This window comes from Muntiacus reevesi, chromosome 6, assembly GCF_963930625.1.
Source record: "Muntiacus reevesi chromosome 6, mMunRee1.1, whole genome shotgun sequence".
NCBI lineage: Eukaryota > Metazoa > Chordata > Mammalia > Artiodactyla > Cervidae > Muntiacus > Muntiacus reevesi.
In genome coordinates this window covers 7,402,285-7,429,887 of record NC_089254.1, presented here as the reverse complement: position 1 = coordinate 7,429,887, position 27,603 = coordinate 7,402,285, and the positions used below count along the sequence as shown (strand labels likewise).

Below are 27,603 nucleotides of genomic sequence, written 5' to 3'. Positions count from 1 at the left end.
AGGAGCTGCGGGCCGGCGGGCGGGGACCCCCGGGAGGCATGACTCTACCAGCTCCCCAGTACCTCCTGGCACAGTTCGGGCAGTCTCTGCGCGGGGAGCCTCCGTGGCCGGAGTCCAGTTTTCGGGAATCACCCTGCCGGTGAGGCGACTCGGTGCGGGGACGCGGGGCCACCGGCGGGGAGGGTGCGCGGGTACGCTGTGCCGGGAGAGCGCACGCGGAGCGAGTGCGCGGAGGACGTTCTCCGAGGGTGTGCGGGGAGAATGCCCCGGGAGGGGGTGCGGGGAGACCGCGCGCGGAGGAAGTGACAGGAGGGTGTGCGGGGAGGATGTTCCGGGAGGGTGTGCTGAGAGAGCGCGCGCGGAGGACGCGACAGGAGGGTGCGCGGGGAGGATGCTCCAGGAGGATGTGCCGGGAGACGGCGCGGAGAGGACGTGACAGGAGCCTGTGCGGGGAGGATGTTCCGGGAGGGTGTGCTGGGCGAGCGCGCGCGGAGGACGTGACAGGAGGGTGTGCGGGGAGGATGTGCTGGAGGGAGTGCGCTCATGCTTGCCTCCGCCGCTCGGGTGTCCGGGCTCCGCCAGGATGCTGGGTCCACCTGGTGCATTAGATGCGCAGCCCAAACCGAGCGAGATGGGTCCTGGGACACCTGGAGCGTCCCCTTCTCGTCAGGGGAGAGGGGAAATGACGTTTTAGAGAAGGACTGTTACCAGACCTGGAGAGTTAAAATGAACTCGGGTGTGTGAGTTGAGCCAAGAGATTAAGTGTCACAGCGTAAAATACTGGCGTCAAGGTGTCCGGCAGATCAAGAGAAGCTTCACAGTTAAAGTATCTGACACAAACGTGATTTGCACCGGGGTCGGGTCTGTTTGCAGCTCCTGTAAGCGGCAGGTTGCTTTTAAACGGGCACGGGGGGCCGCCTCTCCAGCTCTGGGGTCTGGGCGTGTCCGGGAAGTCAGTCACCGCCCGCAGCCTTCTCCTACCCGCTCTTTCCCAGCCCTGGCCGTCTTTCGCTCTCCTCGCCAGAGGTCAGCTCTGCCCTGTGCAAGTCCCCGCTGATGGTGACTTGCAGAGAAACCCCCTCTGAAATCCAGGCTGGAACGCGGCCATATCCTGTAAGGCTGGCTCCAGGCGTCGTGACCCTGCGCTCTGAACTCTGTTTTCCGTCCTCCCGGCTCCCTATCCGTCCCCGTGCCCTGCCTAGCCTGGTCTTCCTTCGCACATCTTGCCCCCCTTTCTGTGTTTCCGGGTCTGAGAACTTTGATTCCATTCATTGGCTGTGACCCTGGCTTTTTAAAGATTTGCATTTTTCCTGAATAGAAAGAAGCGACGCCCAGTGGGTTTCCCACCCTGCCAACCCCTCCCAGGACTGCCTTGCCCTTCACTCGGCCTGCCTGACTCTAAGCAGAGGGCCCCCTCTCCCACTTCTGGGCCAATTTTCCATGATTCCCACCCCCCCCTTTTAGAGGCCAAGCTGACCTTTTAGTTGTCTTTCTACATTCGCTTGAAGACTGCAGACTAATTCAAACAGGTTTATCAGACATGAATTATATTTTTTATTCCAGTACTCTCAACCCTGGTAGGCACTGAAGTAGCACTTTAGTTGAGACAAACTCGTTATTCTTTATGTTGGCTTTTGTCCAAGTCAACTTTCTCATTGTCATAAAATTAATACAAATTCATTGTGTTCTTTTTAAAACAGAACAAATATATAACAAGAAAGTGAAACTTTCAGTTTTTCTGCTTCCTAGAGATAAACCCTGAACATCTTTCTGTCCTTCCCTCCCTCTGTCCTCTCATACACACACACATTTGCTTTTGAAATATGTTCATTCAAAATAAATAAACGTTTACACACTAATTTATATGCCCAAAGTAATTCGCCTGTCTGAATTGGATTAAATAGGTTAAAACTAAAATAAAACAGAACAACAACAAATACAAAACAAGAAAACCAAAACCAGCTGCCAGCTGGAGGGCTTTTTAATTTTGCAAGTTGGATCTAGCAGAGCTAGAGTGACGACCCAGTTAAGGAAGTGGTGCTGGTGGTTTAGTCACTCAGTCGTGTCTGACTCTTGCGACCCCAGGGACTGTAGCCCGCCAGGCCCCTCTGTCCATGGGATTCTCCAGGCAAGAATACTGGAGTGGGTTGCCATGTCCTCCTCCGAGGATCTTCCCGACCCAGGAATAGAACCCAGATCTCCTGCATTGCAGGCAGATTCTTCACCAACTGAGCTCTGAGGGAAGCCCCTGTAAGGAAGAGGTGGGATCAAACTAGGTTACATCCTGTCTCACAGAAGAGCAACAGTTAATGGAGAAATTGAAACACTCTCTGGACTGGCCTCAGTTAGGAACCAGAGTGTGAATTTCAGAACCTTTGCCTTCTCTTCACTGATGGTTGGCAAGAAGGTGAGTGATGGCCTCCTGTATCTCATGTGGAAATGTTGCCAAGCTCTTGGCTCCCAGTCCACCAATGCTGAATAGAAAGATGGAGACAGTTTGGAGGAAATAGAAGTGACTTTATTCCGTTTGGTGGGCAAGGGGGAGAACACAGCAGGTTAGCACCTCAAGTACTATGCTTCCCTTCTAGGGGAACCGAGAGATTTTATAAAGCCTGGGTCTCGCCGTCTAGGGTAGATGATAAGGCTCAAAGTGATGAGGGTCTCGCTGCCTTCTTGCATTATTTCAAAGCAGTCACAGCTGGCGACAGGCTGCCTGGTAATTGGGTCCGTTTTTCTCTGGGTTATGAGCTTCCCTTGTGGCTCAGCTGGTAAAGAATGTGCCTGCAATGCAGGAGACCTGGGTTCAATCCCTGGGTTGGGAAGATCCCCTGGATAAAGGGAAAGGCTACCCACTCCCAGTATTCTGGCCTGGAGAATTCCATGGACTGTATGGTCCAGTCAGTCTCAGTTCAGTCACTCGGTCCCGTTCGACTCTTTGCGACCCCACGGACTGCAGCACACCAGGCCTCCCTGTCCATCACCAACTCCCGGAGTTTACTCAAACTCATGTCTATTGAGTCGGTGATGCCATCCAGCCATCTCATCCTCTGTCATTCCCTTCTCCTCCTGCCCGCAATCTCCCCCTGCATTAGGGTCTTTTCCAACCAGTCAGTTCTTTGCATCAGCTGGCCAAAATATTGGAGTTTCAGTCCTTCCAATGAATATTCAGGGTTGATTTCCTTTAGGATGGACTGGTTGGGTCTCCTTGCAGTCCAAGGGACTCTCAAGCATCTGCTCCAACACCACAGTTCAAAAGCATCAATGGTGCACGCATTGCTCAGCCAAGATGGATTCCAATGAGAAGGACTCTGGGAGGTCGGTAGGAGTTGTGAGGTCTCCTTTGACCTCTTCTGAATTCTTCTGGTGGGTGGTGGCTTGTTCTTTGAACCTTACCAGGACCTCCTGTCATAAAATAACTCTTGGCAAATGGTTACTATGGTGCCTGGCCAGCATGGACAGTTTCAGTCTGTTTCTCCCAATAGTGACTTTGCTTCTTAATGTGAAACTTCGGGCAAGATTGATGCTGGCTTTGCACATACACAGGATGCTGGAGTGTGTTATCCACTGGGAAAGGGCATCTAGGACTCCACTCTACAGGGAAGATCACAGTGCCCTTTTGTGAACACGTGTGCACCTTTGGCTTAGAACATCTTATTCTGCTACTGGGTGAGACAGTGCTTTGAGGGTTAACTCCCTGTCTCTTTGCTTGTTACCAGTAGTAAACACTCCTGCTTTAACCAAAAGCGCCTGGTGTTTTCAGAGGTTCAGCACCCCTGGCTTTGGGTCCATTGAGTCCCCTAGCAGTTGGCAAAGAGTCGACAGGACTGAGACAACAATCGGGAAGCCTTGTGCTCACAGCGAAGCCTCGGGACCTACGAGCCCAGAGCCAGGTTCTGAGTTCTCTGGGAGGCAGAGCCTCTGGGCTTGGAATCTAGTGGAACCCTCCTGTTTAGAGAACAGAGGGTCCCAGAAAGTGAGGGGGGGCGTCTTCAGAATGCCTGCAGCCCTTGGGACAATGTTAGAAGAAATGTTTTCTAAAACTGAATCCAGGACAACCCCATCCTCAGGTGCAGGGTCTAACTCATGGAGCCTGCCATGCTGTGGGAAAGCTATCAGCTCTTCCGGAAGCCCCGGACTAGTTGACCAGACTGGACCACTGACTAGTGACCATACTGCCGCCCTGACCCCGCTGACCCCAGTTAGACTAGACCTGTGAGTGACAGAGTTGAAAGTCAATGCTTCTCCAGTAACTGACCCCAAATTCCTACCTGCTCCATTTCCGCAAGCACTTCTACCTTGGGTGATGCCTGTGGGCATCTTGTGTGGGAAGCTGGTGCCTCTGATGAAACATTCAGGTTGGTACATCATGTGACCTTCCTTCCCTGTAAATCCACTGGACACAGGCATCCCTTACAGCCTCATCTGAATACCACCTTCCAGCCCTTAGGATTCACCTCCTGGATCCAGGATGCACCAAACTTTCCTATTGTGATTGCATTTCTGCTCACCCTCTGTGCAGGGATCACATGTTGGGGAAGAAAAACTTCTACCCACTTAGCTTCTATTCTTGTTGTTGTTCAGTTGCTAAGTCTTCTGCATAGAAGTTAAATAAGCAGGGTGACAATATACAGCATTGATATACTCCTTTCCCAAGTTTGAACCAGTCCGTTGTTGCATGTCTGGTTCTAACCATTGCTTCTTGAGCTGCATACAGGTTTCTGAGAGACAGGTAAGGTGGTCTGGTATCCCCATCTCTTGAAGAATTTTCCAGTTTGTTGTGATCCACACAGTCAAAGGCTGTAGCATAGTGAGTGAAGCAGAAGTCGATGTTTTTCTGTAATTCTCTTGCTTTTTCTATGACCCAGCAAATGTTGGCAATTTGATCTCTGGTTCCTCTGCCTTTTCTAATCCCACCTGGTGCATCTGGAAGTTCTCAGTTCATGTACTGCTGAAGCCTAGCTTGAAGGATTTTGAGCATTACTTTGCTAGCACATGAGATGAGCACAATTGTAAGGTAGTTTGAACATTCTTTGGCATTGCCCTTCTTTGGGTAATGATTCTATTGTTGGAGACTGCAAATTAAAAAGACAGATTAGCAAGAGAACAGGCAGATTTGAATTTATATGTGCATGGGAGAATTCAGAGAAAAATGCAATCTGAGGAGGTGGTTAGAATCTGGGGCTTATATACCACCTTAATGGAAGTAGGGAGAGGCAGAGAGGCTCCTGGAAGAGAAAATGCCTTCTTAGAAGAGGGTGGGGCAGAAAGGGCACTTATGCAAACACAGAGGACTTTGGAGAGAGGAGTGGTCACTTGAGAGAGATGAGCAATAAGATAGGATAATATCTGTTTGGGTTTTTTTCAGATAAGAGGAGGTTAGTTTTTTCTAGGAGGGGTACTGACATGTTTGGAAGTCCCAAGGTTCAGGCATGTAAGGGCTTTCAGGACCTCAAAATCTTGAGCTCAGGATAGTTGTTGGGGAACAGTGGCTTATTCTGGAGCCCTTTGTGTGGCTTTACTATGAAAGCCTCTGACCGTCATTCACTGCATCCAAGATTTCAGAGCCCCCAGTCACCTCCAGGATGGGGTCACGTTGTTGGTGCTGACACCTGGCTGCCCTTGCGCCTGGCCCCTGACCAGCGCCCAAGTCACCCCTCTCCACCCTGAGCCGGCTCAGCTGCTTGTCTCTGCATCCTCCACATATCTCATGGGGTTTCATGTCGCCTCGCTGTAAATAGTTTGTCCTGTCCTCTCTGCTGATCTTTTCCTGGCTATTCCTAGGAATCCGGGTAAGAAACGACTCATTCCTCACGTCGAACTAGAAAAGTCTGTATCTTTACCTGGTTCTCCCTAGCCAACAGGCATTGGACTTCACATTCACACGTGTTTACTACACTGGACTCAGAGTGTTGCATCTTGTCCTCTCTCTACAGATCATACACCACAACACGTGCTGATACTAACCTTAACAGGTACACCTGTTGGTGATTTTACTTGAATGACTAATGAGTGCAATTCTTAGCACCTTCTGCTATCTTACAGATAAATAGAAAGGCGTTGTAGTTGTTCAGTTGCTAAGTCATGTCCAACTCTGTAACCCCACGGATTGCAGCATACCAGACTTCCCCGTGTTTCACCATCTCCCAGAGTTTGCTCAAGCTCATGTTCATTTAGTTGGTGATGGTATCCAACTATCTCATCCTCTGTCACCCCCTTCTCCTCTTGCCTTCAATTTTTCGCAGCATCAGGGTCATTTCTGTGAGTCGGCTCTTCAAATCAGCTGACCAAAGTATTGGAGTTATATAGCTTTATCATCAATCCTTCCAATGAATATTCAGGGTTGATTTCCTTTAGGATTGATTTGCTTGATCTCTTAACTATCCAAGGGACTTTGAAGAATCTTTTCCAACACCACAGTTGGGAAGCATCAATTCTTCGGCATTCAGCCTTTTTTATGGTTCAGCTCACATTTGTACATGACTACTGGAAAAACCATAGCTTTGACTATATGGACTTTTGTCAGCAAAGTGATGTCTCTGCTATTTAATATGCTGTTTAGGTTTGTCATAGCTTTCTTTCCAAGAAGGAAGCATCTTTTAATTCCATGGCTGCAGTTACTGTCCACAGTGATTTTGGAGCCCAAGAAAATAATCAGGCTTTAGCATAGTGAGTGAAGCAGAAGTAGATGTTTTTTCTGGAATTCTCTTGCTTTTTCTATGACCCAATGAATGTTGGCAATTTGATCTCTGTTCCTCTGCCACTTCTAAATCCATCTTGTACATCTGGAATTCTCCATTCACTGCTGAAGCCTAGCTTGAAGGATTTTGATTGTTATCTTGCTAGCATGTAAAATGAACATAATTGTATGGTAGTGTGAACCTTCTTTGGCCTTGCCCTTCTTTAGGATGAAAACTGACATTTTCCAGTCCCATGGTCACTGCTGGGTTTTCCAAATTTGCTGGCATATTGAGTGCGAACCTTAACAGCATCAACTTTTGGAATTTTAAATAGCTCATCTAGAATTCTATCACCTCCACTAGCTTTGTTCATAGTAATGTTTCCTAAGGCCCACTTGACCTCACACACCAGGATGTCTGACTCTAGGTGAGTGACCATACCATCATGGTTATCTGGGTCATGAAAACCTTTTTTGTATTGTTCTCTGTATTCTTGCCACCTCTTGTTAATCTCTTCTGCTTCTGTTAGGTCCTTGCGATTTCTGTCCTTTATTGAGCCCATCTTTGCATGAAATTTCCCTTGGCATTTCCAATTTTCTTGAGATCTGTAGTCTTTCCCATTCTATTATTTTCCTCTACTTTGCATTGTTCACTTAAGAGCTTCTTATCTCTCCTCTCTGGAACTCTGCATTCACATGGGTGTATCTTTCACTTCCTCCCTTGCCTTTTGCTTCTGAGTTACTAAAAAGGTGAAGTAAAAGTATGAGGCAAGCGCCTGAACTCCCCCTGACGTTGCCGCTGCGGCCACAGCTGTACTGGGTGGACGGGGTGGGCAGGGCCGGATGGCACCTCTTGTGGGTGGACAGCTGATTCAGTGCTGGGTTTGTGCAAGTCAGCTTTTCTCCACCACGGAGGAAGTGAAGTGGTTGCTGCACAAGTATTCACCTGGGGTGATGCCCAGGCTGAAAGTCACCTGTACAACATCAAGAGTGTGTCTTAGGAAATACAGAAGCGTATTGTCTGTTGGAGGAAACAGGTGCATGATAGCATTAATTCAGTAAAGCAAATGAAAAAGCAGTTGGCGAAAATGTTCCCTTCCCTAAATTCTCTGAATGAGCTTGCCAATGATGACTTCTAGTTATGCTGCACAAGGGCTTCCCTGGTGACTCAGATGGTAAAAAATCTCCCTACAATGCAGGAGATGAGGGTTCTATCCCTGGGTTGGGAAGATCCCCTGGAGAAGGAAATGGCAACCCACTCCAGTATTCTTGTCTGGAGAATCCCATGGACAGAGAAGCCTGGCAGGCTACAGTCCATAGGGTCGCAAGGAGTCAGATACGACTGCATGGCTTACACTTTCAATACTCTCAAGTTGTGACCTGAGTTGAACTGACTGCAGTGGACCCTCTCTCTTCGTCTGCATTAAACCTCAGGGGGCCAGACTTTGGCCTCGATGGTGAAGGACCTATTTTCTGATTCCTTTGATGGTGGAAAAAATAATGCATCTTGACAAAAGAAAACAACAACAACACACAACTTAAAATTTGGGAACTAAGTTTTGTTTGATGGCCTTACTGAGGACTTAAGTTCAGGGAGCAGCCTTTCAGGTAGCTGTGAGGAATGCTCCAAAGAGGTAAGAGTGGACCCAGGATATATAGGAGTTCTGCTGAGAGCAAAACAGAAACCAGACAATTAAGTTGAACATCAGAGGATTAAGGGAATCACAGAAACCAGAAATCTCAAGTTAATGATCTCAGCGCTTTTCTATGTACAGGAAGATGTAAGAGGCTGGGCTCCTTGAAATCATTCATCTGATGTTCATCTTAACCCCCTAGGGCCAATGTCTTGTTTTTCTCCATCCTGAGTTTCCTGGGGTGCAACATGGGGATGGCTGCCTTGGCTGAGGACTTGATGGAGGCAACATTACAGCAGTGGCTGGTGACATCTTTTTACCCACAAGCTTCACAGACACATTAAAGGATTTATTTATTTGGCTGCACCAGGTCTTAGCTGCAGCCTGTGCGATGTAGTTCCCCAACCGGGGCCCCTGCATGGGGAGCTCCGAGTCTTTGCTCCTGGACCACTGTAGGTCCCCTACACATTTTTATTAACTTGAAAATTCCTTCTGAAATTCCACCTTTGCATGGTTTCTGAGTGGTTATTCTTAAACATCACCAGGGTCTCCTTTTACAGAGGTGGGGTGCTCACCTTGCTGGTGGCCGGCAGAAAAAGGGTGAATCTGAGTGAGCAACCATTCTGCCTGTGACAGGGTGTGGCTCTCGGATTCTGTCTGTTCCAGCTGGTCTGAGGGCAAGTGAATTGAGAGGGGAGGGACTTCCTTCACCCCCTCCCCATCTTTGACCTTTCAGTGGGTGGGTGGGGTAGCCGTGTCATTTATCCTCCACACCCAGCTCCTTCTGAGAGTGAAATACGGCTCTGGTGGTTGTACCAGGACTCTTTATGCAAACGTGCATGCATGCTCACTCCAGCTGAACATCTTAAGGTATTTAGTGAGGAAGTTACCAGTTAGAACATTGCAAAGGCTGTAATCTTCTCTGCACAGAGCTGGTTAAATAAAGCTTTCTTGTCTGCAGGGCCAGGCCCTGGCCCCAGGAGGAGTTGTCTTGGGGGTGGGGAGCTCACAGCCTGAAGGGGTGAGTCTAAGGAGAAGCCTTCCACACTTCAGGAAGGAGCTGAGGTCAGGGGTGGCAGAGGGCAAGGATAAGACAGAGAAAATGGATTCTCTGCTTCAGAGGCAGGGAGAGAACTGGGCTACAGAGGAACACTAGCAAGTCCAGACAGGATGCCTTCTCTGTGGCTAAGTTTCAATTCCTGGAAAATAGGGATGGATTCTCCCTGAGGACCCCCTGGTGTACCCTCTGAACTCTGTGATTCAGCTGCTGCCCCGTGGGAAGGCGCCTCTCACCCTTCCTTTTTCCCGTACCCGCCTCCCCCACACCACCCCCAGAGGAAGAGCCGGCAGACCGGAGGGGGCTGACTCTCCATGACCCTAGGCCAGACTTCATCTCTCAGGGGACACCGAGGGCCAATAAGGAAGGCTGTGGGCTGGTGCTCTGGAAGACGTGTCTGCACTTACTACCGACAATGAGATGGATCCCAGAGGGGCAGCAGCCGCTGCCTGCAGGGCATGTGACAAGAGTGGCATTTCCTGGAGGCCAGGCTTCTTCAGAAATGGCTGCCTGCGTCTCATTTCATCTGTCTGCCTGCTGGATGCTGTAAAGGCAAATTATGCCCTTAGAGTTTGATCACTGAGTACAGTTCTGCTTTGTTTTCCCTACACCCACACCATCAAGCAGGGAGTCCTATAGGTGGGCTCAGTTCTGACACAGGCTGCCTGGGGACAGTGTCAGACCCCCCGGCCAGGGGCTCAGTCCAACAAGACTGTCCGCCTTCCCCCACCCTGAGCCCTGCGCCCCCATCACAAGTCTGGGTGGTCACCTGGCTGGATGGGAGGTTCTCAACAACCACCCCTGCCCTGAAGTAATTTGCAGTTGACTCAGGCTGCTGGGCTTCCCAGGTGGTACCAGTGGTAAAGAAGCCACCTGCCAATGCAGAAGACACAGATTCGATCCCTAGGTCAGGAAGATCCTCTGCAGGAGGGCGCAGCAACACGCTCCAGTATTGCCTGGAAAACTCCAGGGACAGAGGAGCCTAGCGGGCTACAGTCCATATGGTTGCAAAGAGTCAGACATGACTGAAGTGACTTGGCACGTATACACGCACAGGATGGCGTTTCCTGAGAAGTGACCTATAAATAAATGCTAAGGGAGGAGGAAGTCCAGGCCACTCTCCAGAAAAATCTGTGCCCCAGAACCAATTATGATAAAACTCTTCGGTCTTCAGCATTTTCTAAAAATGGTCAATATTTAACTGTGTAACAGTAGCCGTCGATTCTTTTCTCCAAAAGGAGACCTTCTGGGCTTTCACTTGGTGGGCTTGGTTTTCTGATAAGTGGCTGGTGGGGCTCCAGGTTGGGAACCTGACCTGGGGATGGTGGGGGTGGCTCACTCACCGCGTTCGCCTCTGACAGGTGCTCAGGCTCAGCTCTGCAGTGTCCGCCTGATTGCCCAGCCCCAGTAAGATAACTGGTTACCTCTCCTGGACGTCCCTCCTTCCAGCTCTGAGTGGGAGCAGGGCGGTGGGTTGATCCATACTTGCCCCATTTCCTTCCCTTCCCTCCATGGCAGGCTCTGGAGAGCTGCTGCCTTTGCTTGCTCCCTTCCTGCCCTGAGCTGGAGGAGAGTTAAGATTCTAGAAGGGTGAGGCAGCCTGGTGTAGTCCAGTGGGTCAGGGCTGTCTTGCCCCGGGGACCGCATGAGATGCCAGCCCGCGTTGACTTTGGGTATATTTCCGCCAGCTCCTCTCTGAAATTAGCAGCCTTCCTGGATGTATATTCGTACCTGCATGTGATGCAGAAATGTAGGGTTCCTCTCGAGGGTGCTGGCCTTTCACAGGGTAACGTGGCCTTGCTGACAGAGCGACAGTGGTTCCTATCGGGGGGATTAACTAGTGTTCAGATAATTGAACAAGGAGCCCACTGGACCGTGGTGGCCCTAATGCTGAGGCAGCCCGTGTCAGCAAACTGAAATCTAAGCGATAAATGCCTCAAGGCTGCAAATTCAAAACAGCATGAACAGCCATCACACACAGCCGTGCAGGCCTCTTGCTGCAGCCATCAGCCACACACTGGCTTTGCTCCCACTTCTCTGTAGGTCACTCCCCAGCTCCCTGGGTGACCACTGACTGCAATCGCCTTGCCCTCAGATGAACTCCTGAAATGCTCACTATTACCTTCTCACAGGCTCTGCTGTCTTCTCCTAGGGTCCTGCCTCAGCTGAAGGAATGGCCTGCACCACGGCTGAAACGGAGAAGCCGGAAGATCACAAGTAAGGTGACCTGCGTGCTGCCCGGCCTAGGCTGGTGGTGATGGCCTTGAGCCCACAGTGTTCTAGGAGCTGAGGCGTGGACGCCTTGGTTCTCGGGTCTGAGCCCGAGCGGGGTCTGGGGGACTGAACGCTGGGTTGGCTGGCAGCTGAGCTGGCTGAGAACGCCTGGTACCCCGTGCGGGCAGCTGCTTGTAACCTTGGTGTGTTTGTCCCTCAAGGATGCCAGCACTCAGACCTGTATCCAGGGGGGTTTCCTTACTCCTGGAAACTTTTTTTTTGTGAGCTAAGTTTTATTGGGGGCAAAAAGAGGACTGCAGCTTGGGAGGCAGCACCTCAGATAGCTCTGAGAGGCCGCTCCAAAGAGGCTGTTGCGGAGGTCAATACATAAGATTTCGGGGAAAGGGGGAGCTCAGTGCAATCCAACACTTACAAGAGGCTTTCTCCTCAATACATAAGATTTCGGGGAAAGGGCAGCTCAATGCAATCCAACACTTACTTTACAAGAGGCTTTCTCTTCTTGGACACTTTCTGAGTCACAGTCCCTGCTGCCCTCCCAGCTCTCTTGGTTCTGACTTTCAAATACTTTCCTTATTTCTTTGCAGTTGTTCATTATCCACTGTGTGATTCACATGGCCACTCTTTTATGTATATTAGTGCATTGCTGGTATTGATGAAAAAAAATTAATAGTCAATCTATTGTATTCCAGTTAGCCTGAGAATTATAACCCAGGAGATGGTTTTTCAAAAAGCTCTGAGGACTGTTTTGCCTAGAAGAGATCAGAGGTTTTGAGACAAAGTGTAGTAACATCAAATGATGTATTACTGGGGCTTCTCAGGTGGCGCTTGTTGTGGTAAAGAACCCACCTGCCAATGCAGGAGATGTCTGAGACGGGGGTTCGATCTCTGGGTCGGGGAGATCCCCTGGAGAAGGGCATGGCAACCTCCTCTGGTATTCTTGCCTGGAGAATCCCATGGTCAGAGGAGCCTGGCAGGCTGCAGTCCATAGAGTTGCAAAGATTGACGACTGAAGAGACAGCATGCCTGGATGCACGCACACACGACATGTTACTGACAGTTTACACAATCCAGATATACACCCACAGAGCAGTGAGTCATGGGTTCTCATGACCTCTCACAAGATTAAGAGGGAAGATGATAGCTAAAACCTTTATGGCATTTTGATTCCACTTGTTTGACTTAGTATGAATAGAATGCTAGATTTGTAATTTATGTATTTACTCAAAACTTTGATATAGTTCTGGGTATTTTGGCATCGGTATTACTGCTAAATGTCTAGAAAGTCTGTTACCTTGGTGATTTTAAAAAATGTAAATGAGGCTTGAAACTTCTAAGTCAATTTTGAGAATATAAAGAAATACTATGTTATAAAAAAATCCAGGAAACATGTTATACAGTATTGTTAACTGAAGCAGAGATTTTGTTTAAATCTAACAAAATTCTATGCTAGTGTTCATTGTTTTCATACCTTATTCAAGATTCGTGTGTTCAGTTGCATTGAGCAGCTTCAGCTGCTTGCAACAAATTATGGTAATTTCTCTTTTCATTTTTATCCTGTTACAAATATTTTCTAATTTTCCTCTTTATGGTTTCTTAGATACACACATCATTTAAAATGGACATTTTATTTCCAAATACAGGGGTTTTTAGAGTATCTTTGCTATTAATTTCTCATTAAATGCGTTCTTCTCTGCATTCAGCCTCTGTGTTTCTTTAGTCTCCTAACTTTACTGGGACTTCCAATGACTAAGTCAAAGATCTCTGTCAGTAAATGTCACACTGCACTTGAAAATGTGGGTTGTTTTCAAATATCTTTTGATACTAATTTCTAACTTAATTCCACAGTAAGAAGAGAACAAATTTTGTATTATTTCAATACTTTTAGACCTAAAGGCCATCCAGTAAGGGAGGAGAAACCCACCTTAACCTAGGAGTGCTGGACAGAGGTAATTTGCCACAAACTCAGCAATTAGTTTGACTTTTGAAACTTAAAAATGACTGAGCCCAAGGAAGAAATACTTCTGGTTTATAAGCAAAAGTGTGAGCAATTATTAAAGTAATTAGCTTACAGGCCTGGTCTGGCATCTTGGGTCAGCTATCTACTTCAGATATCATAATTTTCATGCCCTGGTCTGGCAGTATTAATCTTAATCGCAGTCTGAGGAGGCCTAATAGAGGCCCTTCCGAAAGTCCTTTATCTGATGTGTTTCCCACATGCATAACCCCCTGGTTGCAGGCCATGGCGCATGTGATCTTCATTCAAAGATAGATTACTTTCATAAGCTTTAGAAACAAACTGTACAATAACATAGCATAGCAACAAGGAGTCATCTGAGAAATGCATCTTAGGCAGTAAATACAGGCCTCAATTAATAATCATTAGATAATTAATTTTATTACCTGATAAAGCTGATGAGAAGGTAAGAATTTCCAATTTCTGGAGAAATCGGGTAGAAAGAAAAGATAACTATCTTAGTTCTACTTACTAATGTGTAATTTACAAAATCTCTGTAAGTCATAATTAGCTTAAGGGGAAGAGTTTCCTTATGTCTGGAAAATAGGTCTAGTGTTAGGACTCTGAGCCTCCAATGAAGGGGTTCGTGTGTTTAATCCCTGGTTGGGAAACTAAGGTCCCATAAGCTGCTTAGCAAGGTGAAAAACAAAATAAGCAACTCCCCCCATCAAAAACAAAAACAAAAAACCACTGACCAGGAATTGAACCTGAGTCCTGGTGGTGAAAGTGCCAAGTCCTAACCATGGGACTAACCAACAGGAGATTACCAAAAAGTCCTTTCTGCGGAATCTTTTTGAAGATGAAGCAGTCGATAAATGAGAAACGACTTAAAAAGGCAAGGTTAAAGATCTGATTACATTGTATTTGGCAAAGAAACTTGGCTATTTTTGTGACATACAAAATTTTAACATAATAACTAGAATTATGATTGTAAACATTATCAGGATGTACCAGATTCTAAGGAGTGGCATATAATTTCTAGAATATGTGTATGTTAGTAATACTTAACCCACACAATGTAACCTAAGAATATTTACCATGACAATGCTTCCCATGTAATTTAACATACCAAATAAGCCTAATGAGTTTACTTTTACTCTCCCTGAGGTGTTTCAGGGGTCCTTTCTGAAGAATCCCAAAGTCAACTTCAGGGAGAATTTGGGAAGTCTGTCAAAATAGTGAAAAAGTTTTAAAACACTTGGTTAAATAGGACCTTAGGTCGCTGTGGAACAATACTTAATTCACTTAACCAAAGTGAGAATACAATCTTTCAAAAGCAAATACAGCTCACTTAAAAGGCAAAGATGCATAATCCAGTAGCAAAAACGGCTCGATATTCCAAGAAAACTTTATTTTTTTAAACATTAAAAAAAAGTACTTATTCATTTTTCATTGATTGCATTTCATCTTAGTTGTGGCACGTGGGAGCTAGTTCCCTGACCAGTGATTAAACCTGGACCCCCTACACTAGGAACGCAGTGGACACCACTGGACACCAGGAATGGCCCTCCAAGAAAACTTTATTCTCTTAACACAGAGAGAAAACCAAGCTTCAGTTTTGTATCAATTACTCCTAGTAACAAAATATATTTAATTCAATTCAGTCCTCACCATACATAAACTCTTTTCTCAGGATTCCTTTTTCCTAAAAAGGGCTCCCTGGTTCTCCTCCGGGAGGTTCCTCGGGAGGTTCTCTGGAGCCTCACACATGTCGGTCACCTGCTCACGTCCTAATCCCACATGGATACCTACCCTTTCCTTCCTTCCCCGCAGTCTTCGGCCCATTTTCAATTTTGGGGGCTGCCCCAGGAATGGCTCTTGCAGAGATAACTTTAATTGAAATAGTAGGATCCCTAGTGCTTCCAATCATCGACAGCCAAACACACCCTGTCCCCGCTGTCCTCTCCCTGATCTCTGCCCCCAAGTTGAGGACCCCGGGGGCTGATGGAGTGGGGATAGTGTGAAGTAAAGGCTGTGAAGGGGACCTGGGCACCAGGTGAGGTGCACACACGACAGTGACCACCCCCTCTTTGGTTTCAGGCTCCCTTCCTCATCTGCCAGTCCCTTTTGTAGAAAATGTTTATTTTTATTTATTTGGCTGTGCTGAGTCTTAGTTGCAGCACGTGAGATCTGTCTTAGTTGGCGCATGAGGGATCTCATTACCTGACTAGGGATGGAAACCCGGGCCCTCTGCACTGGGGAGCATGGAGTCTTGGCCACTTGCTCACCGGGGAAGTCTCTCTGCCAGTCCCTTGAGCATGCGACCCAAGCCATCTGGGCCAGTTTGACCAATAGCCATGTTTTTCCCTCCCTGCTGATAAACTCCTGGAATCAGAAGTCAAGTTTCATTCCTTTTGCATCTCACCCATTTCTTTTACAGAGTAGGTGCTCAATGAATATTTGTTAAGCAAATAAAGTGTCAGAATAAAGGAAGATAAAGTCAAGTTTGAAATTGTGTGTAGACTAGAGGAATAGTTTCCAAGTAATATGTCTTTTACTTGTTATTTTAAAGCCCTTTAAAAAAATTGAATCACTGTGGTAGACCTGACGCTATTACAACACTGCAAGTCAATTATACGTCAGTAACAAAAGAAAGTCTGAGCTAGCTCTGTTCGCTATTATGATGTGTCTAATTTACATATTTTTAAATCCTTGCTGGTCTCCAGAGTTACACCCTATTTCCTTCTCCTCTTCCTAGAATGAAAGAGGAAAGAAAGCTTTTGTATTTTGAAATAAGTGACAAAGTTGTTTTGTCACATCCTATTTTGTCAGTTCCGATGCTTGCCTGGTAATGTTTCTGTTTGTAGTCTGTCTTGTGAACATCCTGAAGGAGACCAAGAACCATAATAATAGTAAAACAATTATCTTTAAAGGAGCTTCAGATGCTGTGGTTGTGTTGTGACTTCAGAATTTCAGCTTGGCCTGGAGATTCAGCAGGCATTCAGGGAAAGCTTGGGATTTGTCCCAGCTGGATTTGGTCCCCTGGAAAGAGACCCCCCGCCCCAGGAGAGTGGGCTTGGCTGAAACTGGTTGGGGTCTAGCACAGACCGTGGCTTGAGCAGGTGACCTGTCCTGAGTTAAGACTCCCATCTCTGCCCCAGGGCCATTCTGTGAGCCAGCCATCAGCACCTCCCCTTTAGAAAAAGACCTGTCTCTCTTTAATATTTTGTTCGCATCTTTAAAACAATTTTTTAAATTTTTTTCACTTGATAATAATTTTTATTGACATGTCTTAACACAAAAAATAATGCATTTGCATTACAGAAAAATGTTTGCCTCTTTTAGTATTGCTTCTCGACACTGTTGGGCTGTGAATTAACTTGGATGCCATTCTAAGGAAATAGGAGGGAAATGTGAGAGGGGAAAGAAAGAAGTGACGAGATGCATAAGGCAGAGGAGCAAGCGTCTTTGGTCTGGAGGCTGGGTGTCTGCGAGGACCAATGGATGCCAGGAGAACCCGGGCTAGAGCCAGCAGAGAACGTGCACGTGGCCTGGGTCAGCTACACTGTGGTGTTTACAAGTCCCAGGATGCTTAGACCTTCTCCTGCATGGCTTCTTCTCACAGTTAGATCGAGAAGGAAATGTGATCAGTGGGTTCTGAGCAGAAAGTCTGGCTCAGAAGGAAGAAATAGAAGGTCCTAATTGCTGTGAACTGGGGCGCCGTGCTGCCTCTCTCTTTGCCCCTGGCACTGGGCAGCATTTGGGATGTGTGTTTGGGATCTGGAAAGCACAGGTATAGAAGGAGGAGTATCTAAGGCTGCAGATGCAATCTAGACCTGGGCATCATGTTTAAAAATAAAGTTTTATTGGAACACATCCATACCCATTTGCATGTTGTTTGTGGCCACTTTGATGTGACAATAGCAGGGTGGAGAAGAGGTGATGGAACCCGTATGACCTTCAAGGGAAAAAGTATTTACCATGTGGTCTTCTGTGGGAAATGTTTGCTGACCCCTACTGCCAGCTAGCAGTGTACCATCCAAGAGAAATATAATGTGAACCACACAAAGTTTCAAGCAGCTGCAGAGAAAAAAACAAAATGAAAAGATGTCTTTTCTCATCACTCTCTTTGGATATTGTACCAGCTAAGTGCTGGCTAATGACAAGGAAATGAAAAGGAAAGGCATCAGATTGGAAAAGCCATCTCTGAGTGGGAGGATTATAGGCCATTTTTTTCTTTTATTTCCTTGCATATTTCCTGTGATAAGTGTATCATTTTTACCACAAAACCACATTTATATGTTGAGTGAGCTTGAGTTTCGTAGCAACTGGCTACACGCTATATGGAGTGAATTGGCATTTTGATCTTTGTACCATTTGGTGCTCTTGTGAGTTCGGTGCTCTTGTGAGTTCTGTCTGATCATCCTCCAAGACCAGCCCTGGAAGTGAAGAGGGGGTGACGGGAAGGAGTGGGGGGAAGTGAGATGGAGCAGAAGCCTCTGTAGGTTGGGGTTGTCCTGCTGCTGGGTTCCACGTGCCTCGCTGGCACAGAGCACCTCAGTGGTCCAGTTGGCCACTGGACGCTGGTTCTATAAACTGTCTCCTTTCTTGTTTTGGGACAGTGACTTGGTACAGCTTTGCAACCCCCATGTAGCCACAATGAAGGAAGACGTCCTCTACCACCTCGGCCTCAGCACCAGCACGCACGATTTCCCAGCTATGTTTGGAGACGTGAAGGTAAAATGCTCAGGGCTTTGAATTTTGGAATTTGTCCTAAGATCACTAATATTCTTAATGCTTCATTGAGAAACTAGAAAAGACCAGACACTGAGTCTTTTCCAGGGGACTGAGGGATAGCAAGAGGGAGCAGTCACCGTGTCTGCTGTCTGTCATCTAAGATGTACATCGATTTGTTGACCTTATTCCTTTAATGACTTACTTGCTGAATGCAGCTTCCAGGCTCCCCTCGTCCTGAGCCTTGAGTGCCTGGGTCCAGAACTGTCCTCACAGAGGACTTTTAAAGTGGACTAACGTTTAGAATTCTATACTGAAACAGGCCACTGACCCTAGATCCAGGGCTGCCTCATGGGATCATAAGATCATGACCAGGTTATGTCCCACTGGCTGCCTGGTTCTTTCATGATGCTGTTTGTTTCAAACTGGGGGACAATTTTCCATTTTCATTCTTCCCTTAAATCTAACCTATAATTTTTTTCCTAGGCTGTAGAAGTTTTCTTTTTTATGTTTAGAGACTAATAATTCTTTGATCATTGAGTCCCTAAGAGTGACTTATTTACTTGTTTTTCTTCTGTAAGCTTTCATGTTTTGCACTTTGCAGACTGCAGGTTCTGTGTCTCTGAGATTTACCTTCTCCGTCCACAGCTACAACTGCCCAAGCCCCCACTGGCCCCTGACTCTTTCTCGAATTGGCCATTGGGTTCTCTGCCGGCAGGTGAAAGAGCGGTTAGAAGTCCATTTTATGAATAGGCTGCTTGCACATCCAGGATCCTACACCACCTTATTCCGAACCCAGGCTCCCTCCAGTGGAGCGAGATGCCACCCACCCAGATGGACGGGCCCCGGACTGGCATGGAGCCTGGATTTCATCCGCCCAGGGAGGGCGAGGCGGTCCTGCATTTTGTGCAGCTGACTGCTTCACACTGTTGAGTCCAATAGCACTGAGCTGAGTCCATGAACCAGTGCTTCTTAAATTTGAAGGAGTGCTGGAATCGCCAGGGGGCCTCCATAGCACACAAATTTACACAGCAGGTCCGGGGGGAGGCCGGGGAAGGGACCTGCAGTTCTAGCAAGTTCCAGGAGATGCTGCTCCAGTGGGGGTCCCACTTTGAGGACCCATGCTCTGCTGATGGGGCTGTGTTTTCTGTCTGCAGTTTGTGTGTATGGGAGGAAGCCCTTCCCGGATGAAGGCCTTCATCAAGTACGTGGCCGTGGAGCTGGGCTTCGCCCCCCCGGGTGCCGACTATCCCAACATCTGTGAGGGCACCGATCGCTACGCCATGTTCAAAGTGGGGCCAGTGCTGTCTGTCAGCGTGAGTACCTGCGCTGGCGGGGGGCCGGGCCCCCGGCTCTGCAGGCTCCCCGCCGGCCCTGCACACAGCCCGGCAGAGGGGCCAGGGGTGAGGGGAGCCTGGAGCTGGGGCCCGTCTTCAGGACCGGCCGGTACACACATGGAAACACACATGCACGCCCACCCAGCTGTGTGCACATGGTGGGGGCCCAGGTTGGAAAGCAGGAGGACCTGCCTAGAGCGAGCCTCCGAGGAGAGCCAGGACCAGTACCAGGGTACCCCGCCCTGGCCACCTCACTGGGACTTACACGTGTGACTCAGCAGTGAGTGAACGTAAATCTCCGGTGTTTCTCGTTTCCCAGTTCTGGTTTCCCCTGCAGGCGGGAGCATTAAGCAAGTGATGCCATAGAGTAGGGCTGCCCAGAGAGAGAGTGCCCTCGCTCTGAGTAGCTGAGGTGTTTGGCAGCTTCAACCACACAGCACACACCTGGGAATCAAGACATGTTCAGATCTGGATACTAATAACCCATGGAAGCACCTCCCACATGCCAGGCTCCATGACAAACACATCCTCCCAGGACTGCTCCGCCTAGGATCAGCTCCGGGTGGACGTGACTCCAGCAGGCCTCTGAAGAAGGGGAGGGTTGGGGTGGAGAGGCCACAGCCTTCACAGGGCGGAGCCACATGCTGGTCACTGACGATGGCTGCGGCAGAGCACGTGGGGAAAGGGGAAAATGTGTGCAGGCCTTCCCAGGCCGGAGGGGCTGCTTGTTACCTGGCAACCGCAGGCCCCTGGTCCATAGCTGAGATCCGTTCTACCGGCTGTGCGCATCAGACGGGGTCATCTGTTCAACAGCATCATACAAACCTTCCCCACGTAGTCACAGTTTGTAACTACGTTTGAAGTTCACCTTCTTCACCCTCACTTAGCAACACACCAGCGAGCACACACAGACTCTGCCCGAGCGTGACGCGTGTGTTTCTCCCTGGTTCTAGCACGGGATGGGCGTCCCCTCCATCGCTATCTTGCTGCATGAGCTCATCAAGCTGCTGTACCACGCTCGCTGCTCCGGCGTCACCCTCATCCGCATCGGCACTTCCGGCGGGATAGGTCAGTGTGCAGAGCGCGGCCGGGCCCTTGCTGGGGACGAGGGGGGCATCGAGGGGACCCAGAGCTCCGACCTGGGCTGTGCCCAGGGTAGCTCAGCAGCAGCAGGTGTGAAAACAAGTTTGCTTTGTTATTTATCTGGTTTTTTTTTTGGTCCAGCTACTTCTCCCAACCCACACCCCAGAAATAGCTGCAGAAAGATTCCAGGCCACTCGCATGTGAAAACCCGTCCTTTTCGGGTTACACTCTCATGCCTTCTTGTTTGCTTGATTCTCTCTTTTTTTTCTTTCTGCTTCCTCATTTCTCTGCCTTTCTCCTTCACTTCGCTCACTCCTCCCTATTCTTGCAAGGATGTGAAGTATCTTATGAGAAAACCTACAGGAAACTCAAAGGGGGAAGAAAGAGAAGGAAAACAAAATTAAGATAAGTGTTCTTAAATTGCCTAAAAGCCCTCAGTGCTCACCATAATTTTTTTTTTAACATCACAGAACGCTAAAAATTATGTTGAGTTTTAAGCCAAAGTCGTTGAAACAAACTTGTTTTATGTAAGTTGTCCTGCTTTCAGATGTCCCAACTCAGGGCAGGTTTTTCTGCTGAAAAATGGGTTCTGACAATTCTCACTCCCATCAAGGAGCTGGGAGCTGCTGGAAGGAGGCCAGGCCTCTGCATTTGTTTCTGACTGTCTAGGCCTGACCTCCCCTGGATTTATGACAATTTGAAATGTTAGGTTTTCCTGCTATGAACGGGGACTTCTGTGGGCCCTAAATCTTCTTGATACATAGTCTCATTTTCCTTTCACTGTATAGACAGATTGATAGGTAGCATCCGTGCTTGCAGATTGTCATTCAAAGTTTAATGGGGTTCTCAGAAAACACCCCAATGACTAGGGAGGGCCCTGCCCACTTACCTGTGATATCTTCCAATGCACAGACTCTCCTTCATGCATGTGGCACCAGTGTCGCCAGAAGCTCCAGCAAACCTTTCCTGAGTTCTTGCTCTGCAGGGATTTTAAAATCAGTAACCAGAGAATGAATTCTGGAGGGAGTAGGGTGGGTTTTGCTGCTGCTGCTGCTAAGTCGCTTCAGTCGTGTCTGACTCTGTGCGACCCCATAGACGGCAGCCCACCAGGCTCCCCTGTCCCTGGGATTCTCCAGGCAAGAACACTGGAGTGTGTTGCCATTTCCATCTCCAATGCATGAAAGTTAAAAGTGAAAGTAAAGTCACTCAGTCGTGTCCAACTCCTAGCGACCCCATGGACTGCAGCCTACCAGGCTCCTCCGTCCATGGGATTTTCCAGGCAAGAGTACTGGAGTGGGGTACCATCGCCTTCTCCAAGGGTGGGTTTTGAGTCTCCAAAAATTGCTCCATAGAATTGGATAGATCAACTAAAGAGCTGGACCCCAAATCCTCAACAACAAAGTGTGACATGGCATCCCCCCAAATCCCAAAATAGGAAGAGTGGGTGGGTGGCACGGGCCCCCACTCAGGAGGAAGCAAGAGAAACGCTGTGGTTCCTGATGGGTGTTAGAAGAGAATTCTGGAATAGCCAACAGGTATCCTGAGAAAGTGCAGGGTCTGTATGCGGAAGAGCAGCTGACCCTGCAGGAGGACTGCACCCTCCCTCCAGTTTGAGGCCTGAGCGGCTGGAATGTCCTGGGCGCCATGAGTTCCTGAAAGCTACTGTCTGAGGGTTCTCCAGGCCCACACTTGGGGAGGGGAGACACTTGAGGGATGTCTGTGTTGAAGCCGCAAGGAGAGTCTAGATGGACACACGAGGGTGAGCAGAGCCACAGCCTGAGGGTTGGTCATATTTTTTAATGTTTCATGAAAGCAGCTGATATAGGGGGTGGGGGCAGGGAGACCCGGAACAGCTCTCATGGCTTCTTCTGCCTAAATGTCTAGGCAAACCAATATCCCATTAAAGCAAGAAGTGGTGAGAAATGCTAATGGTCAGATCTCAAGCAAAGTTATTAAAAGTCCAAAGACCAAGGAGCAGAATTGTGTCAGTACAAACATGGAAACACCCACAGAAAGCAGATCCTAACCTGGGGTCACTCCTGGAGGGAAGCCAGGGCATCAGTGGCTGGTGACCACAGGAGCCAGTTTTGGGGAGTCCAGAAATTCCTTACAGTATTCTTGGCTACTTTTGTTTAACTCAAAATCTTAAATACATTAAAAAAAAAAAAAGTACAGAACAGGGACCAGCTGAACACCTTCTGGTAAAGAAAGCCCCAGAGAGTTCCAGCAGCAACTGTTAAAATGCTGTTCAGTGTGGTGCAGATGCACGGTCAGTTTCACTTTCTTTTTTTGCACTTTTCCCTATTTTCTGTAGCGTCTACCCATTCGTTTCTCCTACCATCAGGAAAAATAAATCTGGCGTAGAAAAGGGATCCTTACCTATTTCTTTTTAGGGCCTGACTGACCTTTCAGCGTTCCTGTGCACAGACCAGGCCCTTCCCTTCCCAACCCCCGCCGCCCCCTCAGGCGGGGAGACAGCTGCTTCTTTCTTACTTCCTTCAGGTCTGGAGCCCGGCTCGGTGGTCATCACCCGGCAGGCAGTGGACCCGTGCTTTAAGCCGGAGTTTGAGCAGATTGTCCTGGGGAAGCGAGAGGTCCGGAGCACGGACCTGGACGAGCAGCTGGTGCAGGAGCTGCGGCGCTGCTCCGAGGACCTGGGCGAGTTCCCCACAGTCGTGGGCAACACGATGTGCACCTTGGATTTCTACGAGGGTAAGGGGCGCGCTGGTCTCCTGCTGGGGCTCTGCCGCCGCCGTGAGCTTGCTTCTTAGGATTTCCACGCAGGCCGGATGCTGGAGGGCAAGCAGGCTGGTCGGGCTCGAAACCATCTCCATGCCTGGGGAATGGGGTGGGCGTGCGGTAGGTGTTTACTGCATGCCCGTGCCGAGTGCTCCACGATTTTCCAGGGCAAGGCCGCCTGGACGGGGCGCTCTGCTCCTACACCGCAAAGGATAAGCAGGAGTACCTGCAGGCAGCCTACGCGGCCGGCATCCGCAACATCGAGATGGAGGCGACGGTCTTCGCCGCCATGTGCAACGCCTGCGGCCTCCGAGGTGGGATCCCTAGGCTGCCATCCCCCCACCCCCACCCTGCTGAAGCCCCCGCTTCTCCCCCGTTCCCACCCAAGTCCTCCCGGAACTACCCGCCCACCCTGCCCCCCAAGGCATGCCTCTGGACCCAGAGCATAGCACACCTCTGTGCTCTTCAGATTGACACACACTTCAAAACAGGATCCGCAGTGTCTCTGCTGGGACTCCGGTGCCACTAAGGGACCAGAAAGATGAGAAAGTTCCCCCCTCAGCTCAGGGCGGCCTTCACTGCCAACTGCACAGTGAATCTGGCCTTCGGAGCTCCTCGGATTTCTGAGTTGCAGTTAACCCATCGCAGTTCCTGGCCTCACCCCTCCAGGTCCAGCTCTGCCTTCCAGAAATCCCGCTGTCCCCGTTGTCACACAACCTTGCCTTTCAAGGCAGTACAGGGACCCGAGCTGGTCCTGGGGTTTGCTGAGGGAATCTCTTTGGGACGCAAAGGCAGCTGGAGCGTGAGACAATAGGACAGGATGCTGTGCATCCCATGCCTTCTCTCTCTTTTTTTTTAAAAATTTTATTTTATTAGTTGGAGGCTAATTACTTCACAACATTTCAGTGGGTTTTGTCATACATTGACATGAATCAGCCATAGAGTTGCACGTATTCCCCATCCCGATCCCCCCTCCCACCTCCCCCTCTACCCGACTCCTCTGGGTCCTCCCAGTGCACCAGGCCCGAACACTTGTCTCATGCATCTCACCCGGGCTAGTGAAACTTAAAAGCTTCTCCACTACAAAGGAAACTATAAGTAAGGTGAAAAGACAGCCCTCAGATTGGGAGAAAATAATAGCAATGAAGAAACAGACAAAGGATTAATCCCACGCCTTCTCGAGGAGTGGAGGCTGTTCTCCCGGAATTAAGCTAGAAATCTCGCAGTTTGTGCTGACCTGGCGTTTGCTCCCTGCAGCGGCTGTGGTGTGCGTCACCCTCCTCAACCGCCTGGAAGGAGACCAGATCAGCAGCCCCCACGAGGTGCTGGTCGAGTACCAGCAGCGGCCCCAGCGGCTCGTAGGCCAGTTCATCAAGAAGCGCCTGACGTAGGCCTGACACCCCAGCATCTATCTAGAGGGCATTTGTGGTTCCTGCAAATAAAATCATTGCCACAGTCTCCTCTGTGTGACTTCCTGGATCCTTTATACAAGAATCTAGGGAACTGATTTCAGGTCAGAGGCAAAGAAAATCCTGCCTTAGCTACGCAGATTTAAAAATATATATACATTTTTAGTTTAGTTTTTGGCTGTTCTGGGTCTTGATTGCTGCGTGGGCTTTGCTAAGTTGTGAGTGGGGGCCTCTCACTGTGGTGGGTTGTCTTGTGGAGCACAGGCCTTAGGGCATGCAGGCTTCAGGACTTGTGGTCCACAGGCTCTGGAGCACAGGCTCAATGGTTGTAATGTAGGGACTTAGCTGCTGCCAGGCAAGTGGGATCTTCCCGGATCGGGGATCTAACTTGTATCTCCTGCATTGGCAGGCAGATTCTTTATCGTTAAGCCACCAGGGAAGTCGAAGGATTTTTTTTTTAAGCTTCTTTGGAACATGTCCACCACGTTAACCTGATTTGGATTTTCTTTAAGGAAGTTCCTCAGTATTTGAAATATTTCTAGGGAGGTTTTTCAGACTTCTAAATACTGATTGTAGTCAGATTTCGCTCACCAAGCGAGACTCAGGTCCACTTTAGCCTGGCAGCAGCCCTGCATCAATGCCTCCGTGTCCCTCAGCTTCCTCCTGGAGTCAACCCCCCCTCCAGACTGGAGGCAGAAGGGGATTTGGAGGGCATTCCAGGGTGTCCCTTGCTGTCTCAGATGGGTCTGGCAGTAGCTGTTTTGGGGATGTCACCAGGTCCCCCAGCCCAGAGGCAGTTGCCCCAGTTGCCTTGTTGGCACATCTACACCTGGTCATGTTTGGTATTAACTCTGTTTTAGGTTCTCAAAGTGGGCTGTTTTCTGACTGCACACCGAGGCCTGCACTTGTGCTTTTTGGTGTGGGGAATCGTGTGGGGACCATGCTGTTGATGTATGAGTATGGTCCGTGTACTCTTCAAAGAGCCTCTTTCCTGAGATTTTGAGGTTCATCCCAAATTGAGGGTTGGTAATCAAGTCATTCAAGAGGCACCAAGCTGGGCACCAGTCCAGATGCCAAGACCCCTCTATTACAGGGAGGAGCCAGTAAGGACTCCATGTTAGAACTTTTACTTTAACCCTTGCTTCCCTGTTGCTTTTCTTCACTAAAAGGATACTGTTTGTACATAATGGTCTGCCTGAGGGAATCCTGCCTGGCTGCCTGAATACTAAACCAAAGTGCCTTTGATCAGGACCCTGTCCACCTGTGGATGGCTACAGGAAGGAAGAAATGAACACATCCCCTCCTCAAGGCTTGCCATTCTAGGAGATATTTGCAAGATCAATGGCCTTTCATTGTTTCCTCACCTTCCCCATCTCTGTTCTATAAAAGAACCTGGCATCCAGACCTCAAGATGGTTACTTTGAGACCTTATCTGTCAGTCTACTTTTAGAATTAAGTTGTATTCCTTGCCTCAGCACCTGCTCTCCATTAATTGGCCTGTGGTGCAGTGAGCTGGGTGAACCTGGACCTTGTAACACCTCCTGGCTCACCCTTGCTAGAGGCTGCAGTGGAAAAGGAATGCCTGCAGTTTCTCCCTTAGCTCCCTCAAGGGATATCTGCGGCACCCCAAATTTGAGGCTGCTCCAGAAGGAGCCGCCAGCAGCTGGCAGGTCCTGGAATATGTGTGTCCTATTGAGTTTGGCCGCCTCTGACGCTGGCTCAAGCTGCAGGAGCTGTATCCAGGCTCCTGTCACCATGCTCACATCTGCCCCCCAATTCCCAGCGCCCCAGACTTCAGCGGAGACATTTCCAAGTCCGTCTGCTCGCAGGTCTGCTCTGCCCGCAAACTTGGGTGCAGGGGCAGACAGGGTCGGTCTCTGGATGCCAGGCTGGTGGGCTGGCTGGCGACCCCCGCAGCCCAGGTGTCTGGCTAGGGCCCCGTGGTCACCAGGCTCAAGTCCCGTGAGGAGCCGCGGGGACCTGCAGGCGGGTCCTGTGTGTGCCGCGGGGTGCCCCGTGGCAAGCGGGGAGAAGGCAGGAGCTAGGCAGTCAGCAGCACGAGAAGCTGTGTACAGCCAGAGAAACGGCATCCTACGACCGCGGTCCCTGCGGCGTCTCCCGGGCCGGCGGTCCCTGCCCCGCGCCCACGGATGGAGCCTCCCTGGAACCTGCTCACTGGCCCTCTCCTCCTCGGCGGCGAGGACGAGGGACGGGACTCGAGACGAGGTTCTTCCTCAGCGATGCTGAGGCCACGCGGAGGCGCCCGGCTGGGCCTGCGCCGCTCTCTGCTGGCCGCAGTGGGAAGGGCCGGGCTCACCCGCGGGGCTGCGCTGTACCGGTCCGATGGGGTAAAAGCCGCTGATCACACGCTATTCCAGCGAGACGTCCGACCCTGTGGACTAACAGAGATCCGGGACGACCCCAGAGCGGACGCTCCCCCTCGCCCTCCGCGCCCCCCGCCCCGCGCCCGGGTCCCCCCACCTCCATCCTGCGCTGGCAGAGAGAACGGGCGCCAGCGCTGAGGCGCAGGGCACCTGGAGAGCTGCTTCAGGGTGTGTATGTGGGGGGCGGTGCGCGCACACGAAACACAGACGCCCACGCCCACACGTGCTCCGTGCACACGCGGGCCCTCAGACATTAACCAGGTAGGAAACGAGTGGTACTCAGTGGCCTTAGCCTCCTCCCGGAAAAGAACTTCGGCCCAGAGCCCACCCTCCGGGCCAGCCTGGGAGCCCTGACGAGGGT

General features: G+C 49.6%; 1 protein-coding gene across 3 annotated transcripts; it reads left to right on the top strand.

The window, feature by feature from the left end:
* Positions 1–24,939, top strand: UPP1 (uridine phosphorylase 1). 3 transcript variants are annotated; one of them, XM_065939136.1, is made up of 8 exons: positions 1–139; positions 11,520–11,584; positions 18,179–18,293; positions 19,448–19,606; positions 20,581–20,695; positions 23,213–23,422; positions 23,617–23,763; positions 24,707–24,938. In XM_065939136.1, the coding sequence occupies exons 2-8, from the start codon at positions 11,541–11,543 to the stop codon at positions 24,838–24,840; spliced, it is 924 nt and encodes a 307-aa protein (XP_065795208.1). In that variant the 5' UTR covers positions 1–139; positions 11,520–11,540; the 3' UTR covers positions 24,841–24,938. The 3 variants fall into 3 exon arrangements, with proteins under 3 accessions (XP_065795208.1, XP_065795209.1, XP_065795207.1); XM_065939137.1 differs by having other exon boundaries at positions 77–152; positions 24,707–24,939; XM_065939135.1 differs by lacking the exon at positions 1–139 and adding an exon at positions 215–276 and having other exon boundaries at positions 24,707–24,939.
* The last annotated feature ends 2,664 nt before the right edge of the window (positions 24,940–27,603 follow it).

Excerpts from the sequence above, each read along its gene's own strand:
- UPP1 (XM_065939135.1), top strand. Across the intron at positions 11,585-18,178 it reads GAGAAGCCGGAAGATCACAA|TGACTTGGTACAGCTTTGCA; the intron begins GTAAGGTGACCT and ends GTTTTGGGACAG. Across the intron at positions 19,607-20,580 it reads GGCCAGTGCTGTCTGTCAGC|CACGGGATGGGCGTCCCCTC; the intron begins GTGAGTACCTGC and ends CCCTGGTTCTAG.